The 18,803-nt window shown below is 46.0% G+C and overlaps 1 protein-coding gene across 1 annotated transcript in view; it reads left to right on the top strand.

The window, feature by feature from the left end:
* Positions 1-18,803, top strand: part of ALDH1A2 (aldehyde dehydrogenase 1 family member A2) — a 72,701-nt gene that overhangs the window by 41,353 nt on the left and 12,545 nt on the right. Inside the window, exons 6-8 of the mRNA XM_080980783.1 lie at positions 1,368-1,429; positions 4,305-4,433; positions 4,679-4,792. Coding sequence (XP_080836909.1) covers positions 1,368-1,429; positions 4,305-4,433; positions 4,679-4,792 — 305 coding nt within the window. The remainder of the gene's footprint in view (positions 1-1,367; positions 1,430-4,304; positions 4,434-4,678; positions 4,793-18,803) is intronic.

Raw genomic sequence — 18,803 nt, 5'->3', positions numbered from 1 at the left:
AAAGAAAACTAGATGGATCCTTGGTCTGATTTGGCAGGGTTCTGGCTCTGGGGAGGTCCCCCCCCCAAAAAAAATTCAGTGTAGAGAAGCTGGTCTGGCTGTTGGGGTGCATCTAAGTACTGAGATGGGATTGTATCCTGCACTGCACCATAGGGAGGTAGAGAAGGCTAGCTCAGAGGGTACAGGACAGGTGTTGTGGCAGCCTCCACACACACCCCTCAGCATCTGCCACCTGAGGCAGCTGTCTCACAGCGTCTAATGGTAGGGCAGTCCCAGGCTCCCCTTATGTCCCTCTCACCACTGCTGGAATGCATCACCACGCAGAGGGGAGAGGCAATAGGGTCTGTTCTGTGGGGCACTCTAAGTTCAGGTGAGGCAACAAGGAAAGCAAGCAGCATCACCCTGGCATGCACTGCAATCTGACTGTGAACCCTGGAAGAAGCTCCTCAGAGCCTCTTCTGCAAGACTTGAACTTGGTGGCAGATGAACGTGGACCTTTTAGCTAGGGAGTTGATGCAGAATGATAAGCACCCAAAAGGAAGATATTCTGCGAGCCCAGGGGGAGCAAGCTTGTTTTCTCCTGTTCCAGAGGGTAGGACCCGAACCAATGGATTCAAATTACAAGAAAGGGGGCTCTGACTAAACATTAGGAACACTGGTGCCACCTCCAGGGGGCCCTGGGGGCCTGGGCACCCTCAAAACTTTTGCTGTGGGTGCCCTGCCTCTGCCCCCCCTCGCATGCTGCCCCTGCACTTTGCTGCCTTATCTCTGGCGCTCTGGCACCACGGCAGCAACTGGGCCGGGGCCTGCGCTTCTGCTGTGGCCATGGACATGCTTCTGGGGTGTGTCTGTGGTGCAGGCCCCAGCTCAGTTGCCGATGTGGCATTGGAGCATGCACATGCGCCGCACCTCAAGGTTCATGGCACCCACACTGTGGGGTCAAAGCAGCACCGCTGAAGGAAGAACTTAATGACAGCATTGCTCAACAGTGGGACAGGCTACCTGGGAAGATGGTGGACTCTTCTTCTTTGGAAGTTTCTGAACAGAAGTTGAATGGCCATCTCTCACGGATGCCTTAGCTGTCAATCCTGTATTGCAGAGGGTGGACTAATGACCCTTGGGTCCCTCTCAACCCCACAATTCTATGGTTCTGTGATCCATTCATTTAGTACACAGCAAATGAATTGGTGCTTCCAAAGTTCCCAGGTTGAATGTTCTCCAGTAATGCTTTGGTAGCTTTAAAAAATATATAGTCCCACCCACCCATCAAAGCTGTCTCAACCTCTTCCCCCTTGGATTTTCTTTTCCTTTTGTGTGGCTTGCCTGGCCCAAGTGCTTTTGAGAGTAACCAGGCTCCTCTCTTTCAGACGGAGATTATTTCACCTTTACAAGACATGAGCCCATCGGTGTGTGTGGACAGATCATCCCTGTGAGTATCTGTGCTCGCACCTCATATTTATTTTCACTGGAATGAGCTCCCTTGAAAAGGCCCATAAGCCCCAGGCTTCAGCAAGGCGTGTTTTTCATTATGGGAGACCGGGCAATGGGGTGAGGGGGGAGGCAGGCGGAACTGAGCGCACATTGTTGACATATCTTTAACAGCCGCCCTACCAGTGCTTATTTGCACATCCTAATAGAGTTTTAGAGCTGCAGTATTAGGGAGGTGAGGCCTCCAGTCACAGAATTCCCAGGACTGGAGAGAGCAAAGCAAAACACGGCATTAGCATCAGGCGGCTGTCAGCCAATTGAGATGTTTGCACAATGGGGAGGAAGTGGAGCCCCCCCCCCCCTTTTCAATCCAGCAGGATCTTTTTATCTCTCCTGTTCCAAACTGCAGCGTAACTGGGATCCAGGAAGGATAATTTTCAGGTTCTTCATCTTTTTCCTTCTTGCCCTAAACAGGGCAGAAAACTCCACAATATAATATACAGTGGTACCTTGGGTTAAGTACTTAATTCGTTCCGGAGGTCTGTTCTTAACCTGAAACTGTTCTTAACCTGAAGCACCACTTTAGCTAATGGGGCATCCTGCTGCCGCCGTGCCGCCGGAGCCCAATTTCTGTTCTTATCCTGAAGCAAAGTTCTTAACCTGAAGCACTATTTCTGGGTTAGTGGAGTGTGTAACCTGAAGCGTATGTAACCTGAAGCGTATGTAACCCAAAGTACCACTGTACTTCCCTAGAACTGGTCCCTTCCATTGGGCAAAAGGGGCTATTGAGGAGTGCCCCCCATCAGAGAGGGCCCCTGGTGTCCCCCTTCCAGCAGGAGATGGCTATAACATCTTCTTCTCATCTGGATTACCCTTCCACTGCTAGATCCAGCTCAGTCCAGCTAGGCAGGGGTAGGGCAACCGTGTCTTTCCAACCAGACCTCCACCACCTAGTCTGTCAGATTTATTGTTGGTCTGGAAGGGCAGGTGCAAAGATGCATATGTCCCTGACTAACACAGAGTAGCTTCCATTGTGTGACAGAAAGAACAGCTTCCCCCCTGGGCAGTTTTGCATCTGATGCCCCTGGCTGATGTGCCTACTCCTGATGCAGAGACATCTAGCTGGTCTCCCAGGGAAAATTGGATTCAAAGCTTCAGACTCAGAGCAGGAAAAGAGGAAACACAAAGGCCACAGACTTCCATCACATCTATTGCATGATTGGGGTGGTGGGGAAATAATAATAATAGTAGTAGTAGTAGTAGTAGTAGTAATTATTTATTTATACCCCGCCCATCTGGCTGGGTTTCTTCAGCCACTCTGGGCGGCTTCCAACAGAACACTAAAATACAATAACCTATTAAATATTAAAAGCTTCCCTAAACAGGGCTGCCTTCAGATGTCTTCTAAAAGTTTGGAAGTTATTTTTCTCTTTGACATCTGGTGGGAGGGCGTTCCACAGGGCGGGTGCCACTACCGAGAAGGCCCTCTGCCTGGTTCCCTGTAACTGGAAAGTGCATAATCCAGTATAGCTTCATGTTGCAGAGAGCATCTCTGCTATATCCACCAGCTTCAGGGCCCCACAGAGTTCAAAGGATTGGCTGGAGAGATGGTGCTACTCAAGCCAAGGTCTGCATCCCTACAAGAAGTCCATCATGTCCCCCATTAAAGGGGTACAACAGTGTACCAGCTCCCCTTTAGTAACTGCACCTCTTGATTTGGAATGGCTTCTCACTGTTAAAACCAGAGAGTCCCTGTAGAAGCATTCAAACTGTAATCTGCTGCTACAAAACCCCACAGACTTAATGAGCATTTTAAAACAAACGTTTGCAAGTTGCTCGGAAACTGCCAAGGTCAACCCAGAGTCCTGAAGCCCAGTGCCAGCTCTGATTAAAATCAGCACAGCTAAGCCTTCTAATCTGTGTTTGTACAGGACTGCACAGCAATAGGGGTCCTAGTGACACCCCCTACCAGTGGTGTTTAAATAAGTTATCATTCAAATAGTTAGCCAAAATATCCCCAGTAGTAGTTCTGACGAATATCAGAGCCTCGTGCATTTTAGTGCCTGTTTGAAAAGAGCAGAAGAACCAACAGATGGAATTTGCTATCACAAGAGTGATGATGGACCCCTTGCCACAGAGCCATGAGCCACGAGCGAGAAGGAGATCAGTGGCTGTTAGTCATGAGTGCTAAAGAGAGCCCCATGTTCAGAGGCAGTGGGGTGGGCGTAGGGTTTATGGCCCTCATGCCTTGCACAGTTGGCCACTATTGGAAACACAGTACTAGAGGAACATGGTCTACACCTGCAAAGCCTCACTTAGGAAGTTTGGCTTTGATTTTTGATTTTTCTGTGTACATTTAATTGTGGGATGTTGTATGTGGAGCACACAATAGTTACAGTAGACGTAAAGTATCCAAAGACATCAGTTGGCCAAGCCCAGTTTTAGGAAGATTGCTTTTCATTTTTTAAACAATGATTATGATGCCGCTGCTTTTGTATTCTGGTCAAACCAGAGGCATTCCAGGCTGCAGAAGTGGAACGACACATTAGCACTGCATGATTACTGTGCTTAATATGAGTACAGTTCACCTACAGAAAACTTACAGTTTTTCTAAGCACAATCTAACAGACATGATACAAAAGGAAAAAAGGACCAGGGAGGGAAGAGGAAAGCAAACACTGGAGCAGGTTGATGTTGCTCTAATGTTCTTCACCTTGTTCTTTAAAATGGACTAAATAAGTAAATACATATCACTGGTGGACTGATAAGCTAAAACCGCCTTTGGCAACCCTTTTGCCCTCCAGAGGACTCGAGCAGCTAGGATTTCTTGGGTCATGTGGCTGCCTTAGTAATAATGGCTGCATTCTTTCCTACAGTGGAATTTCCCCCTGCTGATGTTTGCGTGGAAGATTGCACCTGCTCTCTGCTGCGGCAACACCATCGTCATCAAGCCGGCAGAGCAAACGCCGCTGACCGCGCTCCACATGGGAGCCCTCATCAAGGAGGTGAGCAGAGCAGCGGGGTCAGAGCCGGGCTTTTTTTGAGCCAGGCCTTGCCGGAACTCAGTTCTGCAACTCAGTTGTAAGAGAGCAAGGGAGGTGTTCATGGTGAGTTCTGGCACCTCTTTTTCTAGATAAATAACACTGAGTCAGAGGGTGCATCCAGGGAGCTGCCCAGCTTGGCTTGTGTGTGGTCCATTCGCCCTAAACAGCTTGCCCCTCCCCCTTCTCTCTCTTTGTTGTTGCAACAGGCTGGGTTTCCACCTGGAGTGGTCAATATCGTGCCAGGATTTGGACCCACCACCGGCGCAGCGATTGCTTCTCACGTGGGGATTGATAAGATTGCCTTCACTGGATCCACCGAGGTAAGTGGGTGCTCTAGAGGGTGTTTGGCTTCACCTCAGAAGGAAATGGTACACCCAACAAGGCATGCTGGTGCCAGCGGTGGAGATTCGCTTTCCCAGTTAAGGCCAGGGCAGAGCATCACCTCCAGGAAGTCCTTGCTGAACTGCCTGGGAGATGTGCCACAGGCCTGCCCATTTCAGTGGGGCTTTGCAGAAGTCCTTACCCATCAGCCTCTGGAGGTCTGGCGTGCTCCACTTTTCCCAAAGGCCCTGAAGAAGAGTCCTTTGCCTGAGAGGGTCTTTACAGAGGTGGAGTTTCTCTTGGTTGCTGTGGTTTTTAATGGAACTCTTGTTTGGTTTGAAGAGGCAGATAAATGTGGCTGCAGGCCATGTGCTTTCCTAGAGAGAATTTCAGGTGTTTCCTTTGTTTAGCGTTGCTGTTGTGTTTTGAACTTTAATACATCGGCCACCTCAAAAGAGTGCTCCTTGGAAAGGCAGCATACAAAAGTAAAATTAAAATAAAAAGAATGAAGATAAGCTTGTCCCTGGGCTGTGCCCAAGGTGGGGCCCCTTCACCACAGAGCCCGCAAAGGCTCCCTCAGATGGCTGCTACCTGTTGACACCAATATTGGAGCATTCTGGAGAGTCTGGTAAAGACAGAGTCAGGTTCCATTGACAGATTTTGTAGCTGTATGTGGCCTATATTTCAGTTAAAGAGACTCTCATGCAGGATGCACTCCTGATTGCGGGACGAAAAATACAGATGGATTTGGTTTCAGAATTGTCTCTTGTAGCCAAAATAAATTTTTAGCGTCATTCCAGCGGGCTTTCATTTCTAATAGGCGTTTAAACTCAAAATGCTGTGGATTTTGTCCTAACTCAATACCTGCCTTTAAGAGCCTTACTAATAGGAAGTGAAAAGCGTTACAGAGATGAAAAAAAGCAATTCTCTAAGAACCTAAAGTGGGAACAGCTGGAACATTTTAATGTAACGCGAGTGTAAACTGTTCCATATTGTTTTTTATTTCCTGTTCTGTGGAATTCTTGTAACAGCAAGTCGATGTAGTAACACTTTGAAACCAGTCTTGTAAGATCAGCTGTTCTGCAGAGCATTGGGCTTCTCAGAACTAATGAAGGCTGCCTGCCACCTTAACATAAAGGTGGAAATGGTTTGTTTTCTCCTGCTTGTATCCATTGAATATCTCTCGCACAACCTGAAGACTGGGTTTACTCCTGCTTTCAAAATTTATATGCCACCACTTCCAGGAACTGGGAGCAGCGAGTGATAGTTTAGGGAAATTAAAAGAGGTCTTGTTAACAGGCAATAGAAAGGTTGGTGAAGTTTGCCAGATTCAGTCCCATAGACAAGCTTCCTTGTAAGGTCTGCCTCAAACTTCTGAAATCTTTTCTGGCTTGGCTTTTCATCCACGCTGGGGAAGACATCTCAGCCCCCAAATGGCTGGTGGGGGCAAACAGCACTCTGCCACTGAAGACCTTAGTGTGGAACCACAGGGTTTGCAGCCTGGGCTCCCAGTTGCCAGTCACTACTTCTTTTCATGAATGCACACAGATTTATTTGTTTCCAGTACAGTTATACCTCGGGTTACGAATGCTGCAGGCAGCGGCGTAGCGTGGGTTGTCAGCACCCGGGGCAAGGCAAGTAATTTGCGCCCCCTAACCCCTAACCTGCCGCCGCTGCCAGCTTCTTCTTGCTGCTGCCTGGGCTGGTCTGGTGTGGTTCTCTCCTGCGCTCAGCGCTGCGCTGGGCGGCCGCTGCACTGTCCCTCCCCCAGATAGTCCCTTGCTCTCTCTCCGCACCGCACGCCTGGCACCCACCCCCTCCACAGTGGGCGGCGACCCAGCGGCTCGGATCGGATTCGCACAGCCAGCACTGCAGTGAGAGAGAGTGAGTGAGCCAGGTAGGGGCAGAGAGCTGCGAGTGCGAGCGCGCCCCCCCCAGATGTTGCGCCCGGTGCGGCCAGCCCCCCCCTGCACCCCCACGCTACGCCACTGGCTGCGGGTTGTGTGTTTTTGGGTTGTGGACCGTGCTGAACCCAGAAGTACCGGAATGAGTTACTTCTGGGTTTTCGCGCTTGCACAGAAGTGCAAAATGACATCACACGCATGTGCAGAAGCACGAATCGCGTCACGCGCGTGCGCAGACGCGGTGCTGCGGGTTGCGAATGTGCCTCCCACACGGATCACTTTCGCAACCAGAGGTATGACTGTATTTGTGTACCGCTGTTTAACAACAAGTCCTCAGAGCAGGATGATAGTCCGGGCTAGAGCTGGAGGTCAGGGTCACTGAGTGGGGGATAGCAAGCCTGTCATCTTTTGTGATATCTAAGCCAGGCATGTCCAACAACTAAGAGACTGCAATCTACTCCCTCTATAAAAAATTGACAGTGGATTGGATTGACCAAAGTTGCTGAGCTTTTTTTCGGGTGCGGGGGCGATCAGGATCATGTAAACAACCAGGATTGACCAAGGACGCCCCACAATTGATCGGTAGATCGCAATCAACATGTTGGACATCCCTGATCTCAGCTGTCTAATATAATTTGTGCACATCTGTGCAATACCCATTCACATGAACAATACAGAGACCCATGTGCTCTAATGGGATTCTTGTATATATAATTGTTTTTTTAAAAATCTACTTATTTCTTTTTAAACCTCCTAACTGTTTCTCCAAAGGGACTGACTACAGCTAACAATTAGCAATAAAAACAGAGTAACACTAATGTATGCACTATTGGCTTTTAAAGGATGTAAAAAAATACATTAAAATTAATAGGACAAGCAACTAATCCAGCCCTCTTTGACTATTTCAAGCAACACAAAAATAGCAAAAACTACACAACTAAAGACCCTTTTGAAAAGCCATGTCTTTGCCAACTGCCTGAAACTGTGAAGGAACTTGCTCTGCAAGCTGTTTCATAGAGGAGGTGCCACAACAAGGAAGGCCCCGTCCTTAGTGAACACTAGCTTCACCACCTAAGATGGAGGGATTAGGAGCAGGGGCCCATCTGAGTACTGAAGTTTGCAGGGAGAAACATACAGAAAAGTGGGGACTTGAGGCCCATGGAAGTCTTTCATCTGTGCCACCCAATTCTATACCTGTTACTCAGAAGAAGTTTCTGGTAAACACAGACCAGCTCACTCCCAGACAAGTGCCTGTAGGATCTCAGTCTTTGCTGATAAATCACATGCGTTTAGGAAGAAGAGTTTTCAGCCCTGCTGCTTGTAAAACAACATGGCCGTTGCCAGCTAACTTTTTTTGGTCATCCTACAACTCCTGAATAATGACTGTTTGGGGGGGGGGAGATTGGGAGATGGACCATATGTCAGATCTTTGTGGAGCCTTTGATGTGCTCTCCCCCATCCCAGCACCCCGCCTCTTTTCCCATTCACGGCTCACCTCTCCCAGGTGACGGTCCCCCCCCAGCCTGCAGGCAGGCAACTTCTTACACGAACCCGCCCGTCATGGATCGCTTCTCTGCACAATCCCCCATCGCTTGTGTTTCATGCTGCCATGGCTCATTAGGGACAGCTCTGCAAAAACGCTGGGTTTCTGTAAGCACCAAGGCTGAGGCCCAAATGCTGTCTTTGGGAGAAAGCAAAGCAAAATGTGTGCTCCACACTCCATGCTTTCCCCCCTGCTGAGCCTCAGATCAGTCACAGAGCCCTCAGAAGTAGAAGAAACGGGTGTGGAGAAAGAAGGACGTTTTTCTCCTTCTCTCCATACTGCAAGAACTAAATGGGATCGTTCCATGAAGCTGAATGGTGGAAGATTCGGGACAGTCTAAAGGAGGGACTTCTCTGCACATCTCAGAGTTAAATGATGACATTCACTCTTGCAAGGTGTACAATGGCTACCAACTTGGACTTTTTCTAAAAGGGAATTGGACCAATCCATGGAGCATAACGCTCTCAGTGGCTACTAGCCCAAATGGCTAGTATGGCCTGCTGTGGCTGTAGAGACCGATGTGGGAGAGACATGGTTTTTTGCAACTGGGGCAGATAAAGGCATCCGGTTGTGCCTGTGCAGATGCACCATGGGATTTTTTCTTTGTGTGCTCCTCCCAGAGGTCATTTCTCCTTTGGTCACTGCTGTGGATACACAAGCAGACTGATTATCTCCAGGTGCTGCGGTTATCTGCATGGCACATGGCACGATCAATGTTGCCATCCTTCATGTCATGTTTGCATCCTCCATGTCATGTCGGCCTGCCAATGGGCCTGGTGCCTGAAGCCAGCTCCCCTCAGATCACGTCCTTGGATATCTTTACCGCTTCATCAGCATCTCCAAAAATCTCTTTCCCCTACTTCCGAGCAAACACTTAGCTCTGGGGTGCTATCGCGCTGGCCTTGGGAAGTGAACAGGTAGTGGTATTCCTGTGGCTGCTTGACTGTTTTCATCCCCTGTATGGCTTCACTTGCCTTCCTACCTCTCTGCCCCTTGTTAAATGAGTATCCAGTTATCAAGGATGAAGAGAAAGCAGAATACAGGCAATGTAATGTCAGTGAGCCCTCAGGCAACAAACCAAATGGAATCTCAGGTCTGGGAACAACTTTAGAAGTGTCTGGGTGGGGCTCTATGCCAGTCCCAATAGCCAGATGCCTCAAAGTCATCTGGGGAATATGTGGAGCAGGAGAGTCTTTTACCAGCATCTCAGCATCACGTTGCTTTCAACTCTGGATCCTTCCTTCCTTCTCTTTGCTCCTTCAGTGTTTGTCCTGTTCTAGCCTAGATGGCTGTAGAAACAAATTGGAGACATTAATGGAAGAGGATTAGTCTATCAATAGCTGCGGCTGATGGGAGTTGCAGTCCAAACATTTGGCAGTAAAGGCTGCTGTAAGTCACGGTAGCTAAGCAGAACCTCCATGTGCCAAGGCAGTGCTCCTCAGATTATACCTGACACCAGGAGCAAAAACCCGTGGGTGGATCTCCTTCCCGTGCCTTGTTTGTGCGTATATCAGGATTAGACTCTGCTGGATTAGACTAACCTTGATCTCCTCCACCAAGACCATTCTTATACACGGAAAGGGGCCTGGGGCAAAGCATGAATAACCTGAGACCGGCAGTCAGTTGCTGGATTATGTTTAGGGAAGCTCACAAGCCTTTTTCCTTGGGTGTGAAGTGGGATGCAGATTTGCTTTGTGCTGTGTTCTAGGTAAAATCAGCCATAGTGGTTACTTCTGTTCCAAGCTGACCACATTGTTGTCTCCAGATAGAGTCTCTCAGGCAGAAACTGAAGATAATGAAACATCTGACATTTGTTCCAACATACTGAATTCTGTATGAGTGAGAGGAAAGATGAAGATTTGGTTGATGCAACAAGCACACCCAAGCAAACAAATTAGATCTCCAGTTTAATGAGAGAGGGAGATCAGTGGGGGAGAGGGAGAGAGGGAGCGCTTTGGGCTCAAAGATCTTTAGGTTGAACAACTTCAGTCAAAAGCCCAAGGAAGCATCTTGCCTGATTTGCTTGCAACTCGGGTGTTTTCTTTATGCTGTGAGTTTAACAAAGCATGAGCTCATCATTAGTCAACAAGATACCGGGCGAGGCCATCAAAGCAAACTACAGGAGAGTCCAGGATTGAGTCGTGCCAAACAAATGTTTGCAGCTAACAGCTGTATTACCACTGATCCTGTCTTGCTCAGCAGGTGACCCCCCCCAAATGAGATGGATTTCATGCTGCAGGATCCAGACCCTGTTGTGTCAGCTCTCCCTTCTCATCCAAGAGGATTTTGCACTAAAGGCCTGCAAGGACCTTCCAGATGAACCCTGCGAGACATTTTGCTCATTTTTACTGAACTTCTTTGGTTTCTCTCAAAAGTTCTCAGAAGAACACTCAGATTCCAAAACTTGTGGAGGGGCAGGGCAAATTGGACTGGCCCTGTTGAAATCAGAAGTGGCACGGAGCCCACAAATCTTCCCCACCTGTGTTCTGTGCTGAATAAATGCTAAATTTCAGATTAAAATGGTCATTGGTATCATTGCTCATAGCCTAGACCAACTTTCCCCCAGGTGCCCTTGACATGTTGCTGGACTACAACTCCCAGCAGCCCCAGCAGCCAGCATGGCCAATGGTCAGGGGCAATGGGAGCTGTGATCCACCAAAATCCAGATGGCACCAAGGCTGGCTACCTCTGCATTAAGAGGAAACAGGCCAAATGGAGCCATAGGGCAAAGAGTCCACCAGGAATTCTACACAACAAGGTGGCCTGTCCTGTTTCACCACCTGAAGTGAAGTGGGAGGGTACTGCTATGTGCGCACACTGTGTGTCACCTCTCCTTGCCACCCCTGATGCAGCTTCCAGGTTCTGGCAAGATCTCACCGGAAGCCAGAAGTCACTCCAGTTGCTTCTCCTTGCTTCTCTGGTGGCAGCGATGGTGGGGTGCCCACAGAGGTGCCCCTTGGATTCTGCCCTCTGAGGCGGCTGCCTCAGTCTGCCTCATGGATAGGCCGGCCCTGCTGTACCAGCACCACTGGGATTTATGGAGGACTTTCCTGATGAAGGCAAGAGGTGCCATTTGGACTTGTCACTCTGGACACTGAAATGTTTTGGGTCACCAGCAAGGTGGGAAGACGACACAAAAATCAAAAATGGAGTGAATGTGACCCAGTCATAAAGCAATGCAAGGTCTTCTTCACACAGGCCTTCTGTGCCATTTGTAAGCCCTGGTAGCTTGGGGGAGTCCTGAAAGCTGATCCCTGAGACAGGGCTGGTTTTAGGGTGGTGCACCCCACATAGAACATGGAACCAAGGGGGCAAAAATTGAGAAGATCCATCACTGAGAAGATCCATTTGGGGACGCCAAATTTTGGGCTCACTCAGGGCGCCATGCTATCAAAGATGACCAATATCTGTCCCTGCCCTGAAATGCAACTGTGATATGGACTGAGCTGAGAGGACCTGCCAGACCCGTGCATCTCTCTGTGCATCTCTGTGTGCTGCTGGGTTGGCTCATCTGAGCCAAGGAGGTTCTTCTGGGGTGTGCCAAGGACTGACAAGCACAGCTTACTCTTCTCCATGCCAATCTGTAGCCAGGTGCTGTGTTTTTGCAGCAAACAACCCCACATCTGCAGAATCAGTGTGGGGGGGGTGTACTTTGCATGGGGAGTTAGGCTTTGACAGAGGAACCTGAGAATATTCTCATACCTGCAAGATCCTTGTTTGCAGTTTATGTTTGTTTTGATATTTAACCTTCCTTTCAGCCACAAAACAACCCCTTAAGCAGCTCCAAAACAGGACTACTTAAAATAAAACACACACACCAGAAAGCAAATTAAAAACAAATTACATCCAGTGAAGAGCAGAACATGAATAATCACAGACAACAAGTCTGAGCTATTTGACCCTTTCAATGTACTTTAAATTAACTGGATTATTTTTTAGTAATTGAGAAGACAAAAGAAAAAAGCAAGACATTTTTTAAATTTTATTTTTGCATTTTCTATTTTACATATACAAGTGAAATAAACACATAAACACAAAATCCCCTTTGACTTCCTTTCCCCACCCCTGCCAAAAAAAAGCAAGACATTTGCCGCTTGTGAGTAACCCAAGCAGAGCTTTTAAAAAAGTCACATTTTTATAGAGGACAGAAGGTCATATAACTATATATCTATTTTAAGCAAAATTTGTCCAATATTTTAAGTCTAATTAATGCATTAAGGGGTTAATACTATAGAGTAAGCTGTCCTGCTAGGCTTAACTAGGTCACTCCCCAATACATTGAGAGAAAGGTAAACCTCTGTCTACCTGAGAAGCTCAGTGTGTAAAGAGGTCTGAGCTGGTTGCACCAAGCTCAGACCACGTGGCTCTAACAAGGTTGAGTTCCTATACCAATAATTTAGGAACTTTCACCACTGTAGCTAGCCCACATTTTATTGATTGATGTATGAAAAAGCACATGAATCTGACCTTTGGAAAGTTTGTAAGTAAACAAATTTTAACTTACAAAATGTGTGGTCTTTTCTATGCTAAAAGAGAAGTTTTGGAACTCACAAGGGCATATTTTAAAAGTCGAATAGCCTATATTTCCACGCTTCACTTTGCAGCATAATTTGTGATTTTAAAATCTCTAATGGGGTTCTCTTGCCAAAGAGTACTTGCCTCAAACTTGTATCCCGGCATCCAGGAAGTCTCTTTTTATACCCATTTTCCTCCTTTTTTGTAATAATTTTTATTACATTTTCTGTATTACAATTTCAAATAAACATTTTACAAACTCTAAAATATCCAGTGGCTTCCCTTCCTCTCTTTCCATGGTTCATTTTACATATTATACATCCTTCCATATATTACTATAACCATTCAAATAAATTTTTCACTTTTACATCCAGTAAAAATTATTTACTCTGTTGAATTTATCTTAATGCTGTCAGTGTTTTCAGCTGTACAGTTATTTTCCAGATATTCAATAAGCGTTTTCCAATCTTCTTGAAATGTATGTTCTCCTTGCTCTCTTATTCTATATGTTAAATCTGCAAGTTGTGCATATGCTTTCGACTTAAGTTGCCAATCCTCTTTAGTTGGGACCTCGCTCACTTTCCATTTGGGGGCTAACAAAACACACGCCACAGTTGTTGCATACGTAAATAACCTTTTCTGACATCTGGGAATTTCATTCTGGGTTATCCCCAGCAAAAAGAACTATGTTTTTTGGGGGAGGTACGTAATTTTGAACATTTTTTTAATTCATTATAAATCATTTCCCAATACCCTTTTACCTTTTTACATGTCTACCACATGTGGAAGAACGTTCCCTCTACTTCTTTACACTTCCAACACTTATCTGATTCTGTCTTATAAATCTTAGCCAACCTACTCAGAGTTAAATACCATCTATGAATCATTTTCAAGTAGTTCTCTTTCAATGAATAGCATGCTGTAAATTTCAGGTTGCTTTTCCAGAGTTTCTCCCAGAGGTTGAGATCTATATTGTGTTCTATATCATTTGCCCAGTGTGTTATTGAAGTTTTAACAAGCTCGTCTTTTGTTTCCCATTCTAATAGAAGATGATACATTTTAGACAAAGGCTTATCCTTATTTTGCAAGAGTTCCATTTCAAATTGTGAACTTTGGTCCAAAAATCCATTCTTTCTATCTAATTTAAACGTATCATGTAACTGGTGATATTGCAAGCAAGCAATAACTTGGTTCCTTAGGTTTTCCATTGATTTCAATTTGGGTTCCCCAATGTAAATTCCAGCAGTTACAGGGAACAGTCACCCATTGTCTACAGTTACAGTCGCCTATTGTACAGTGGTACCTCGGGTTACAAATGCTTCAGGTTACAGACTCCGCTAACCTAGAAATAGTACCTCGGGTTAAGAACTTTGTTTCAGGATGAGACCAGACATTGTGCAGCAGTGGCACAGTGGCAGCGGGAGGCCCCATTAGCTAAAATGGTACCTCAGGTTAAGAACAGTTTCAGGTTAAGAATGGACCTCCAGGACGAATTAAGTACTTAACCCGAGGTACCACTGTATATCCACATTAACTCTCTTAATTGTAATTGCTCCGATGGGAGATAGCCATAAATAAAGGTGTTTTTCTTTCCAACAGATTTTTATGTTTCTTCCAAACTCTATACAGATTTTTCCTAAGAATGTGATTCATAAAACTCTTATAGATTTTCGCCTTCCCATACCAAAGAAATGCATGCCAGCCGAATTTTTAATCATGTCCCTATACCTATAAATGTGTGTGTGTGTGTGTGTGTGTGTGTACCTATTTTTTTCCTTGCCACCAACAGAGATTATATTGATGCAGGTCCTTGTGGCAAACAGTGTTCTGGTTCCTCCAGGGTTATGGAGAGAATGATCCTCCCCTCCAGCCAGTCTCACAACCTATTCCAAGTGGGGATTGAGGAGTGGAGGATGCTGGTGCCAACATTCCTGTTGATGAAACGTCTTGGCTCCACTGTCTATGGGGGAGAAACCTTTCCCCTGGCATTCCCTTCCTGGGCTGCACCGGCTGTCTGTGGGGAGTTCATTGGGAGTGCCAAGAGATGGGAAGGAGGAAGCAAGTGAGCAGTGCAGAAGACATAAAAGCCAACACACACCTCCCTTTGCAACCCTTTCCAAATTGAAAACTGGAAAGAACTGCCTTTTCTCTCTGCAAAGCTTCCCTCACCCATGCCCAGGGTAAAAATACGGAATAATCAAATAATTAGTGAGTAGTCATTCAAGAGAGGAGAGGAATAGCATTGTAGTTAGAGCACATAGTATTCTCCCAGATGAACTGCAACACTCATTAAGCTTATATCTAGAGAGGCTTTGATCTGTGCACTTTCCTTTACTGAGCTAGCTCTGTTACGTAGTCCCATAATTCAGGTGATATCAGATCCCCACTCTCAATTTACTGTGGCAGCCACTCTGAGGAGCTCCTTCCCTGGGAAAACAAAGTTGCCTCCCTCTTCATCCAATTCCCTTCCTGGACAAGTGGAAATCTCCCTCTTTGCGAAGGTGTTTGGGGCTTCCTCTTGTTGGCTTTGCAACATCTCTAGATTGTTTTGCTGCACAACTGCTTTTGGCTGGCTTTTCATTCATTGAGTTTTTAGCTGTGATCTGAAAATGTGATTGTTTTAGATTTCGTTGTGTGTCACTTTGAGCGTTTAGTGGTTTTGAACGGCTGGGAAAGAAACTGAGGTATTTTATAAATAAAAATAGAAACAGTTGACAGGATGAGGTTGCAGACCGAAGGAGCAACAGATTGCTAGTTCTTTGATTTATTGCTTGGTGTTTGCCACTGTGATGATTGTAGGGATGTGTATAGATGTTAGGAGAGGATGTATTTATTAGATGTTATCCTTCCTTCCTCACGTTTTAGCAGAGTGCATCTCTTTGCAACTTAAAAGGGAAGCTTAGATTGACCAGTTTTAGCCTTTTAGTTTAAGTAACCAGTATGCTTTAAGGCGGGACGCGGGCAGACACAAGAGCTTCCCACACTGGAGGAATGGCAGATGAAACTGATGGACTATATGGAACTGGCGGAAATGACTGGCAGAATCCGCGACCAGGGAGAAGAGTCGGTGGAGGAAGATTGGAAGAAATTTAAAGACTATCTGCAGAAACATTGCAAAATTAAAGAATGTTAGAGTGATGTTGGATTGAAAACAAGAGGCTTCCAGCTGTACAGGATTTAAAGTTATAGATAGATTAAGATTAAGGATTAGGATTAAAAAAGTTTAAGGAAATGGAAATTTGGTTTTTAAGAGGTAAAATTTTAATATTATATTATATTAAGATTAAAGATTGGGATTAAAAAAGAGGGAAAGAAATTGCTGGACAAACAATTTGAACTGGAATACAAAAGAGGGAGGTACGAGGAGGTCCGGAAAATAAGTAAACTTAAAAATGGAGATGAAAAGGTGATATTGTTTTTAACTGGTTTTTTTCTTTTCTTATTTGTCTTTTGTTTTTTGTTCTTTTTTCTTTTTTTGGATTATGTATGTATCTTTGAATTGTGTATTTCTTTTCTATGTTTTCATGTTTAACCTTTTATTGATGTGTTCTTTTTATTGGAAAATTTAATAAATATCATTTAAAAAAAAAAAAAGGCGGGACGCGGGTGGCACTGTGGGTTAAACCACAGAGCCTAGGACTTGCTGATCAGAAGGTCGGGGTGAGCTCCCATTGCTCGTTCCCTGCTCCTGCCAACCTAGCAGTTCAAAAGCACATCAAAGTGCAAGTAGATAAATAGGTACCGCTCTGGTGGGAAGGTAAACGGCGTTTCCATGCGCTGCTCTGGTTCGCCAGAAGCGGCTTAGTCATGCTGGCCACATGACCCGGAAGCTGTACGCTGGCTCCCTCGGCCAATAAAGCGAGATGAGCACCGCAACCCCAGAGTCGGTCACGACCGGACCTAATGGTCAGGGGTCCCTTTACCTTTATCTATGCTTTAAGGCAGACTGGTTTCTCCTTTTCTCTCCCTTAAAACAACAATCACATAAACAGTCTTGTAAAAGGTAAAAAACATTTTGCTCACTCAGAATACTTGTTGAGAAGTAACAGATACAGCAGCTTTGTTCAGGCAGGCTTAAAATGGTAATTCTGTTACATAGGCATGCTTAAGTCTAGCTTAAGATGGAGTCTGATCATTGGAGGTCAGACATGGCAGATTGTTTTTCACATTTATAGCTTGAGATAAAGAGTAAAAGTGAAGAGAGGCAAAAGAGCAGAGAGCAAAGATGAATTGCCCAGTCAGGTAAGTAGATTATATACGGCTTTGCCCTACTTCTGGCTGGGCATAGTCGGAGTGTCTCTCACAGAGCTCTCTCTAGCAAACTTACAGGAAAACTCTGTGAGCTTCAGCTCCTATCATGTGCCTGTCTAGCAAACATACCTGGGAGTCTTTTTTCACTACAACCTAAGCTGGAAGCCACAGATACAGTATTTACTAAACAAAGGGAAAACAATACTTTATACTCTACTCTAATTTTTTGCGGCCGACGGAGCCTCCCACATCCCTTCTGCATTGAAGGTGTACCATGCAAAAGTGGTTTCCACCCTCTGTTATGCTGCCCCGCTCTGGGCCCCAGGGTCCAATTTAACATCGTTGGGGACATTGCAGAATCAGTTTCTCCGTCGCCTCCTGAAACTCCCCATGTGTGTGAGCAACGCAGCCATACGTCTGGAGTTAAGGATTGCATCATTGGAGACTGTCATCTGGAAGCGAGTCTTTGGTTATTGGCTGTCCAGCTGGCATAGGCTTCCCGACCATTACCTTTTTCAGTGCCTCTGGCGGGACGACTTTGTCAATCCGTGGGTAGGAAAAATCCATGCCAAACTTCTGAGCATCGGAATTTCTCCAGCGGACTCCTTAAAGATGAACTTACGCTCAGCCAAAAGCCTTACTGAGCAAAGATTAGCAGACATTGAAAACCAACACAACCTCGCCGGGGGTGGGGGTGTCTGCTCCCCCAGGTATCACGGAATAACCCCACCACTTGGCCTTCCATCATACATGTCATCTCTTTCATCTGGACCACACCGACTTGCATTTATTCGTGCAAGGTTCAATGTTCTTCCATCGAACCTGCTGAGCCACAGATTTTCCAAGGGTTTGGTGTCTCCGCTATGCGTGTGTGACGGGAAAACTGTTGATTCTCTCCCACATATAATGTTCAACTGCCCCCTACATAGCATAGCCAGGACTAAATTCCTGGGTCCTGCTTTACTACGCTTGGTTGGCAGGCCTGTTGAGTCACATGCCGCACTACTTTTGCAGGATACAGATCCTTCTGTAACTCTGCAGGTGGCGAGATTCCTGAATGCGGTTATCTCACACACAAAAACCACCAAAAACAACAACAACATCAAAAACTAATCAGACAGTTTTGAAGAGAGTGCATGTCGGATCTTGTCTTCAGTTTTCCTTTTTCTGGGATCTGTCCCTTGGAGCTATCCGGGCCCCAAACTGTTACCTGGCTCTGCTCAATGACCCACCCCTGCATCATGGTGTTCACCTTCTGGTTTTCACCTTCTGGTGCCGAATATACCGGCTTTATGCCTCTGTGCTTTTATGTTTGTACATATTTTATGGGCTAATAGCCGTAAATAAATAAATAAATAAATAAATGCATTGTCGGTTTGACTGCATTGTATATACAGTGGTACTTCAGGTTAAGTACTTAATTCGTTCTGGAGGTCCATTCTTAACCTGAAACCGTTCTTAACCTGAAGCACCACTTTAGCTAATGGGGCCTCCTGCTGCCGCCGTGCCACCGGAGCACGATTTCTGTTCTTATCCTGAAGCAAAGTACTTAACCTGCGGTACTATTTCTGGGTTAGCGGAGTCTGTAACCTGAAGCGTATGTAACCTGAAGTGTATGCAACCCGAGGTACCACCGTATCCCACAATGATTTGGTGTTCTTGGGATATGTTGCATCTAACCATCAGAATGTTTCAGGCCAAAAGCATCTGAATGGAGTCAGTTCTGAAGGAAAAGTCTGAAGGCGTAACCTTTTCTCTAAAATGAAGCATCATAAGGGTCTTCTTGAAACTTTGCTG

The sequence above is a fragment of the Podarcis pityusensis genome, assembly GCF_964106645.2.
Source record: "Podarcis pityusensis genome assembly, chromosome: 14".
Classification (NCBI taxonomy): Eukaryota; Metazoa; Chordata; class Lepidosauria; order Squamata; family Lacertidae; genus Podarcis; species Podarcis pityusensis.
Note: the sequence above shows the minus strand (reverse complement) of the source record. Positions and strands in the feature narration are given on the sequence as shown.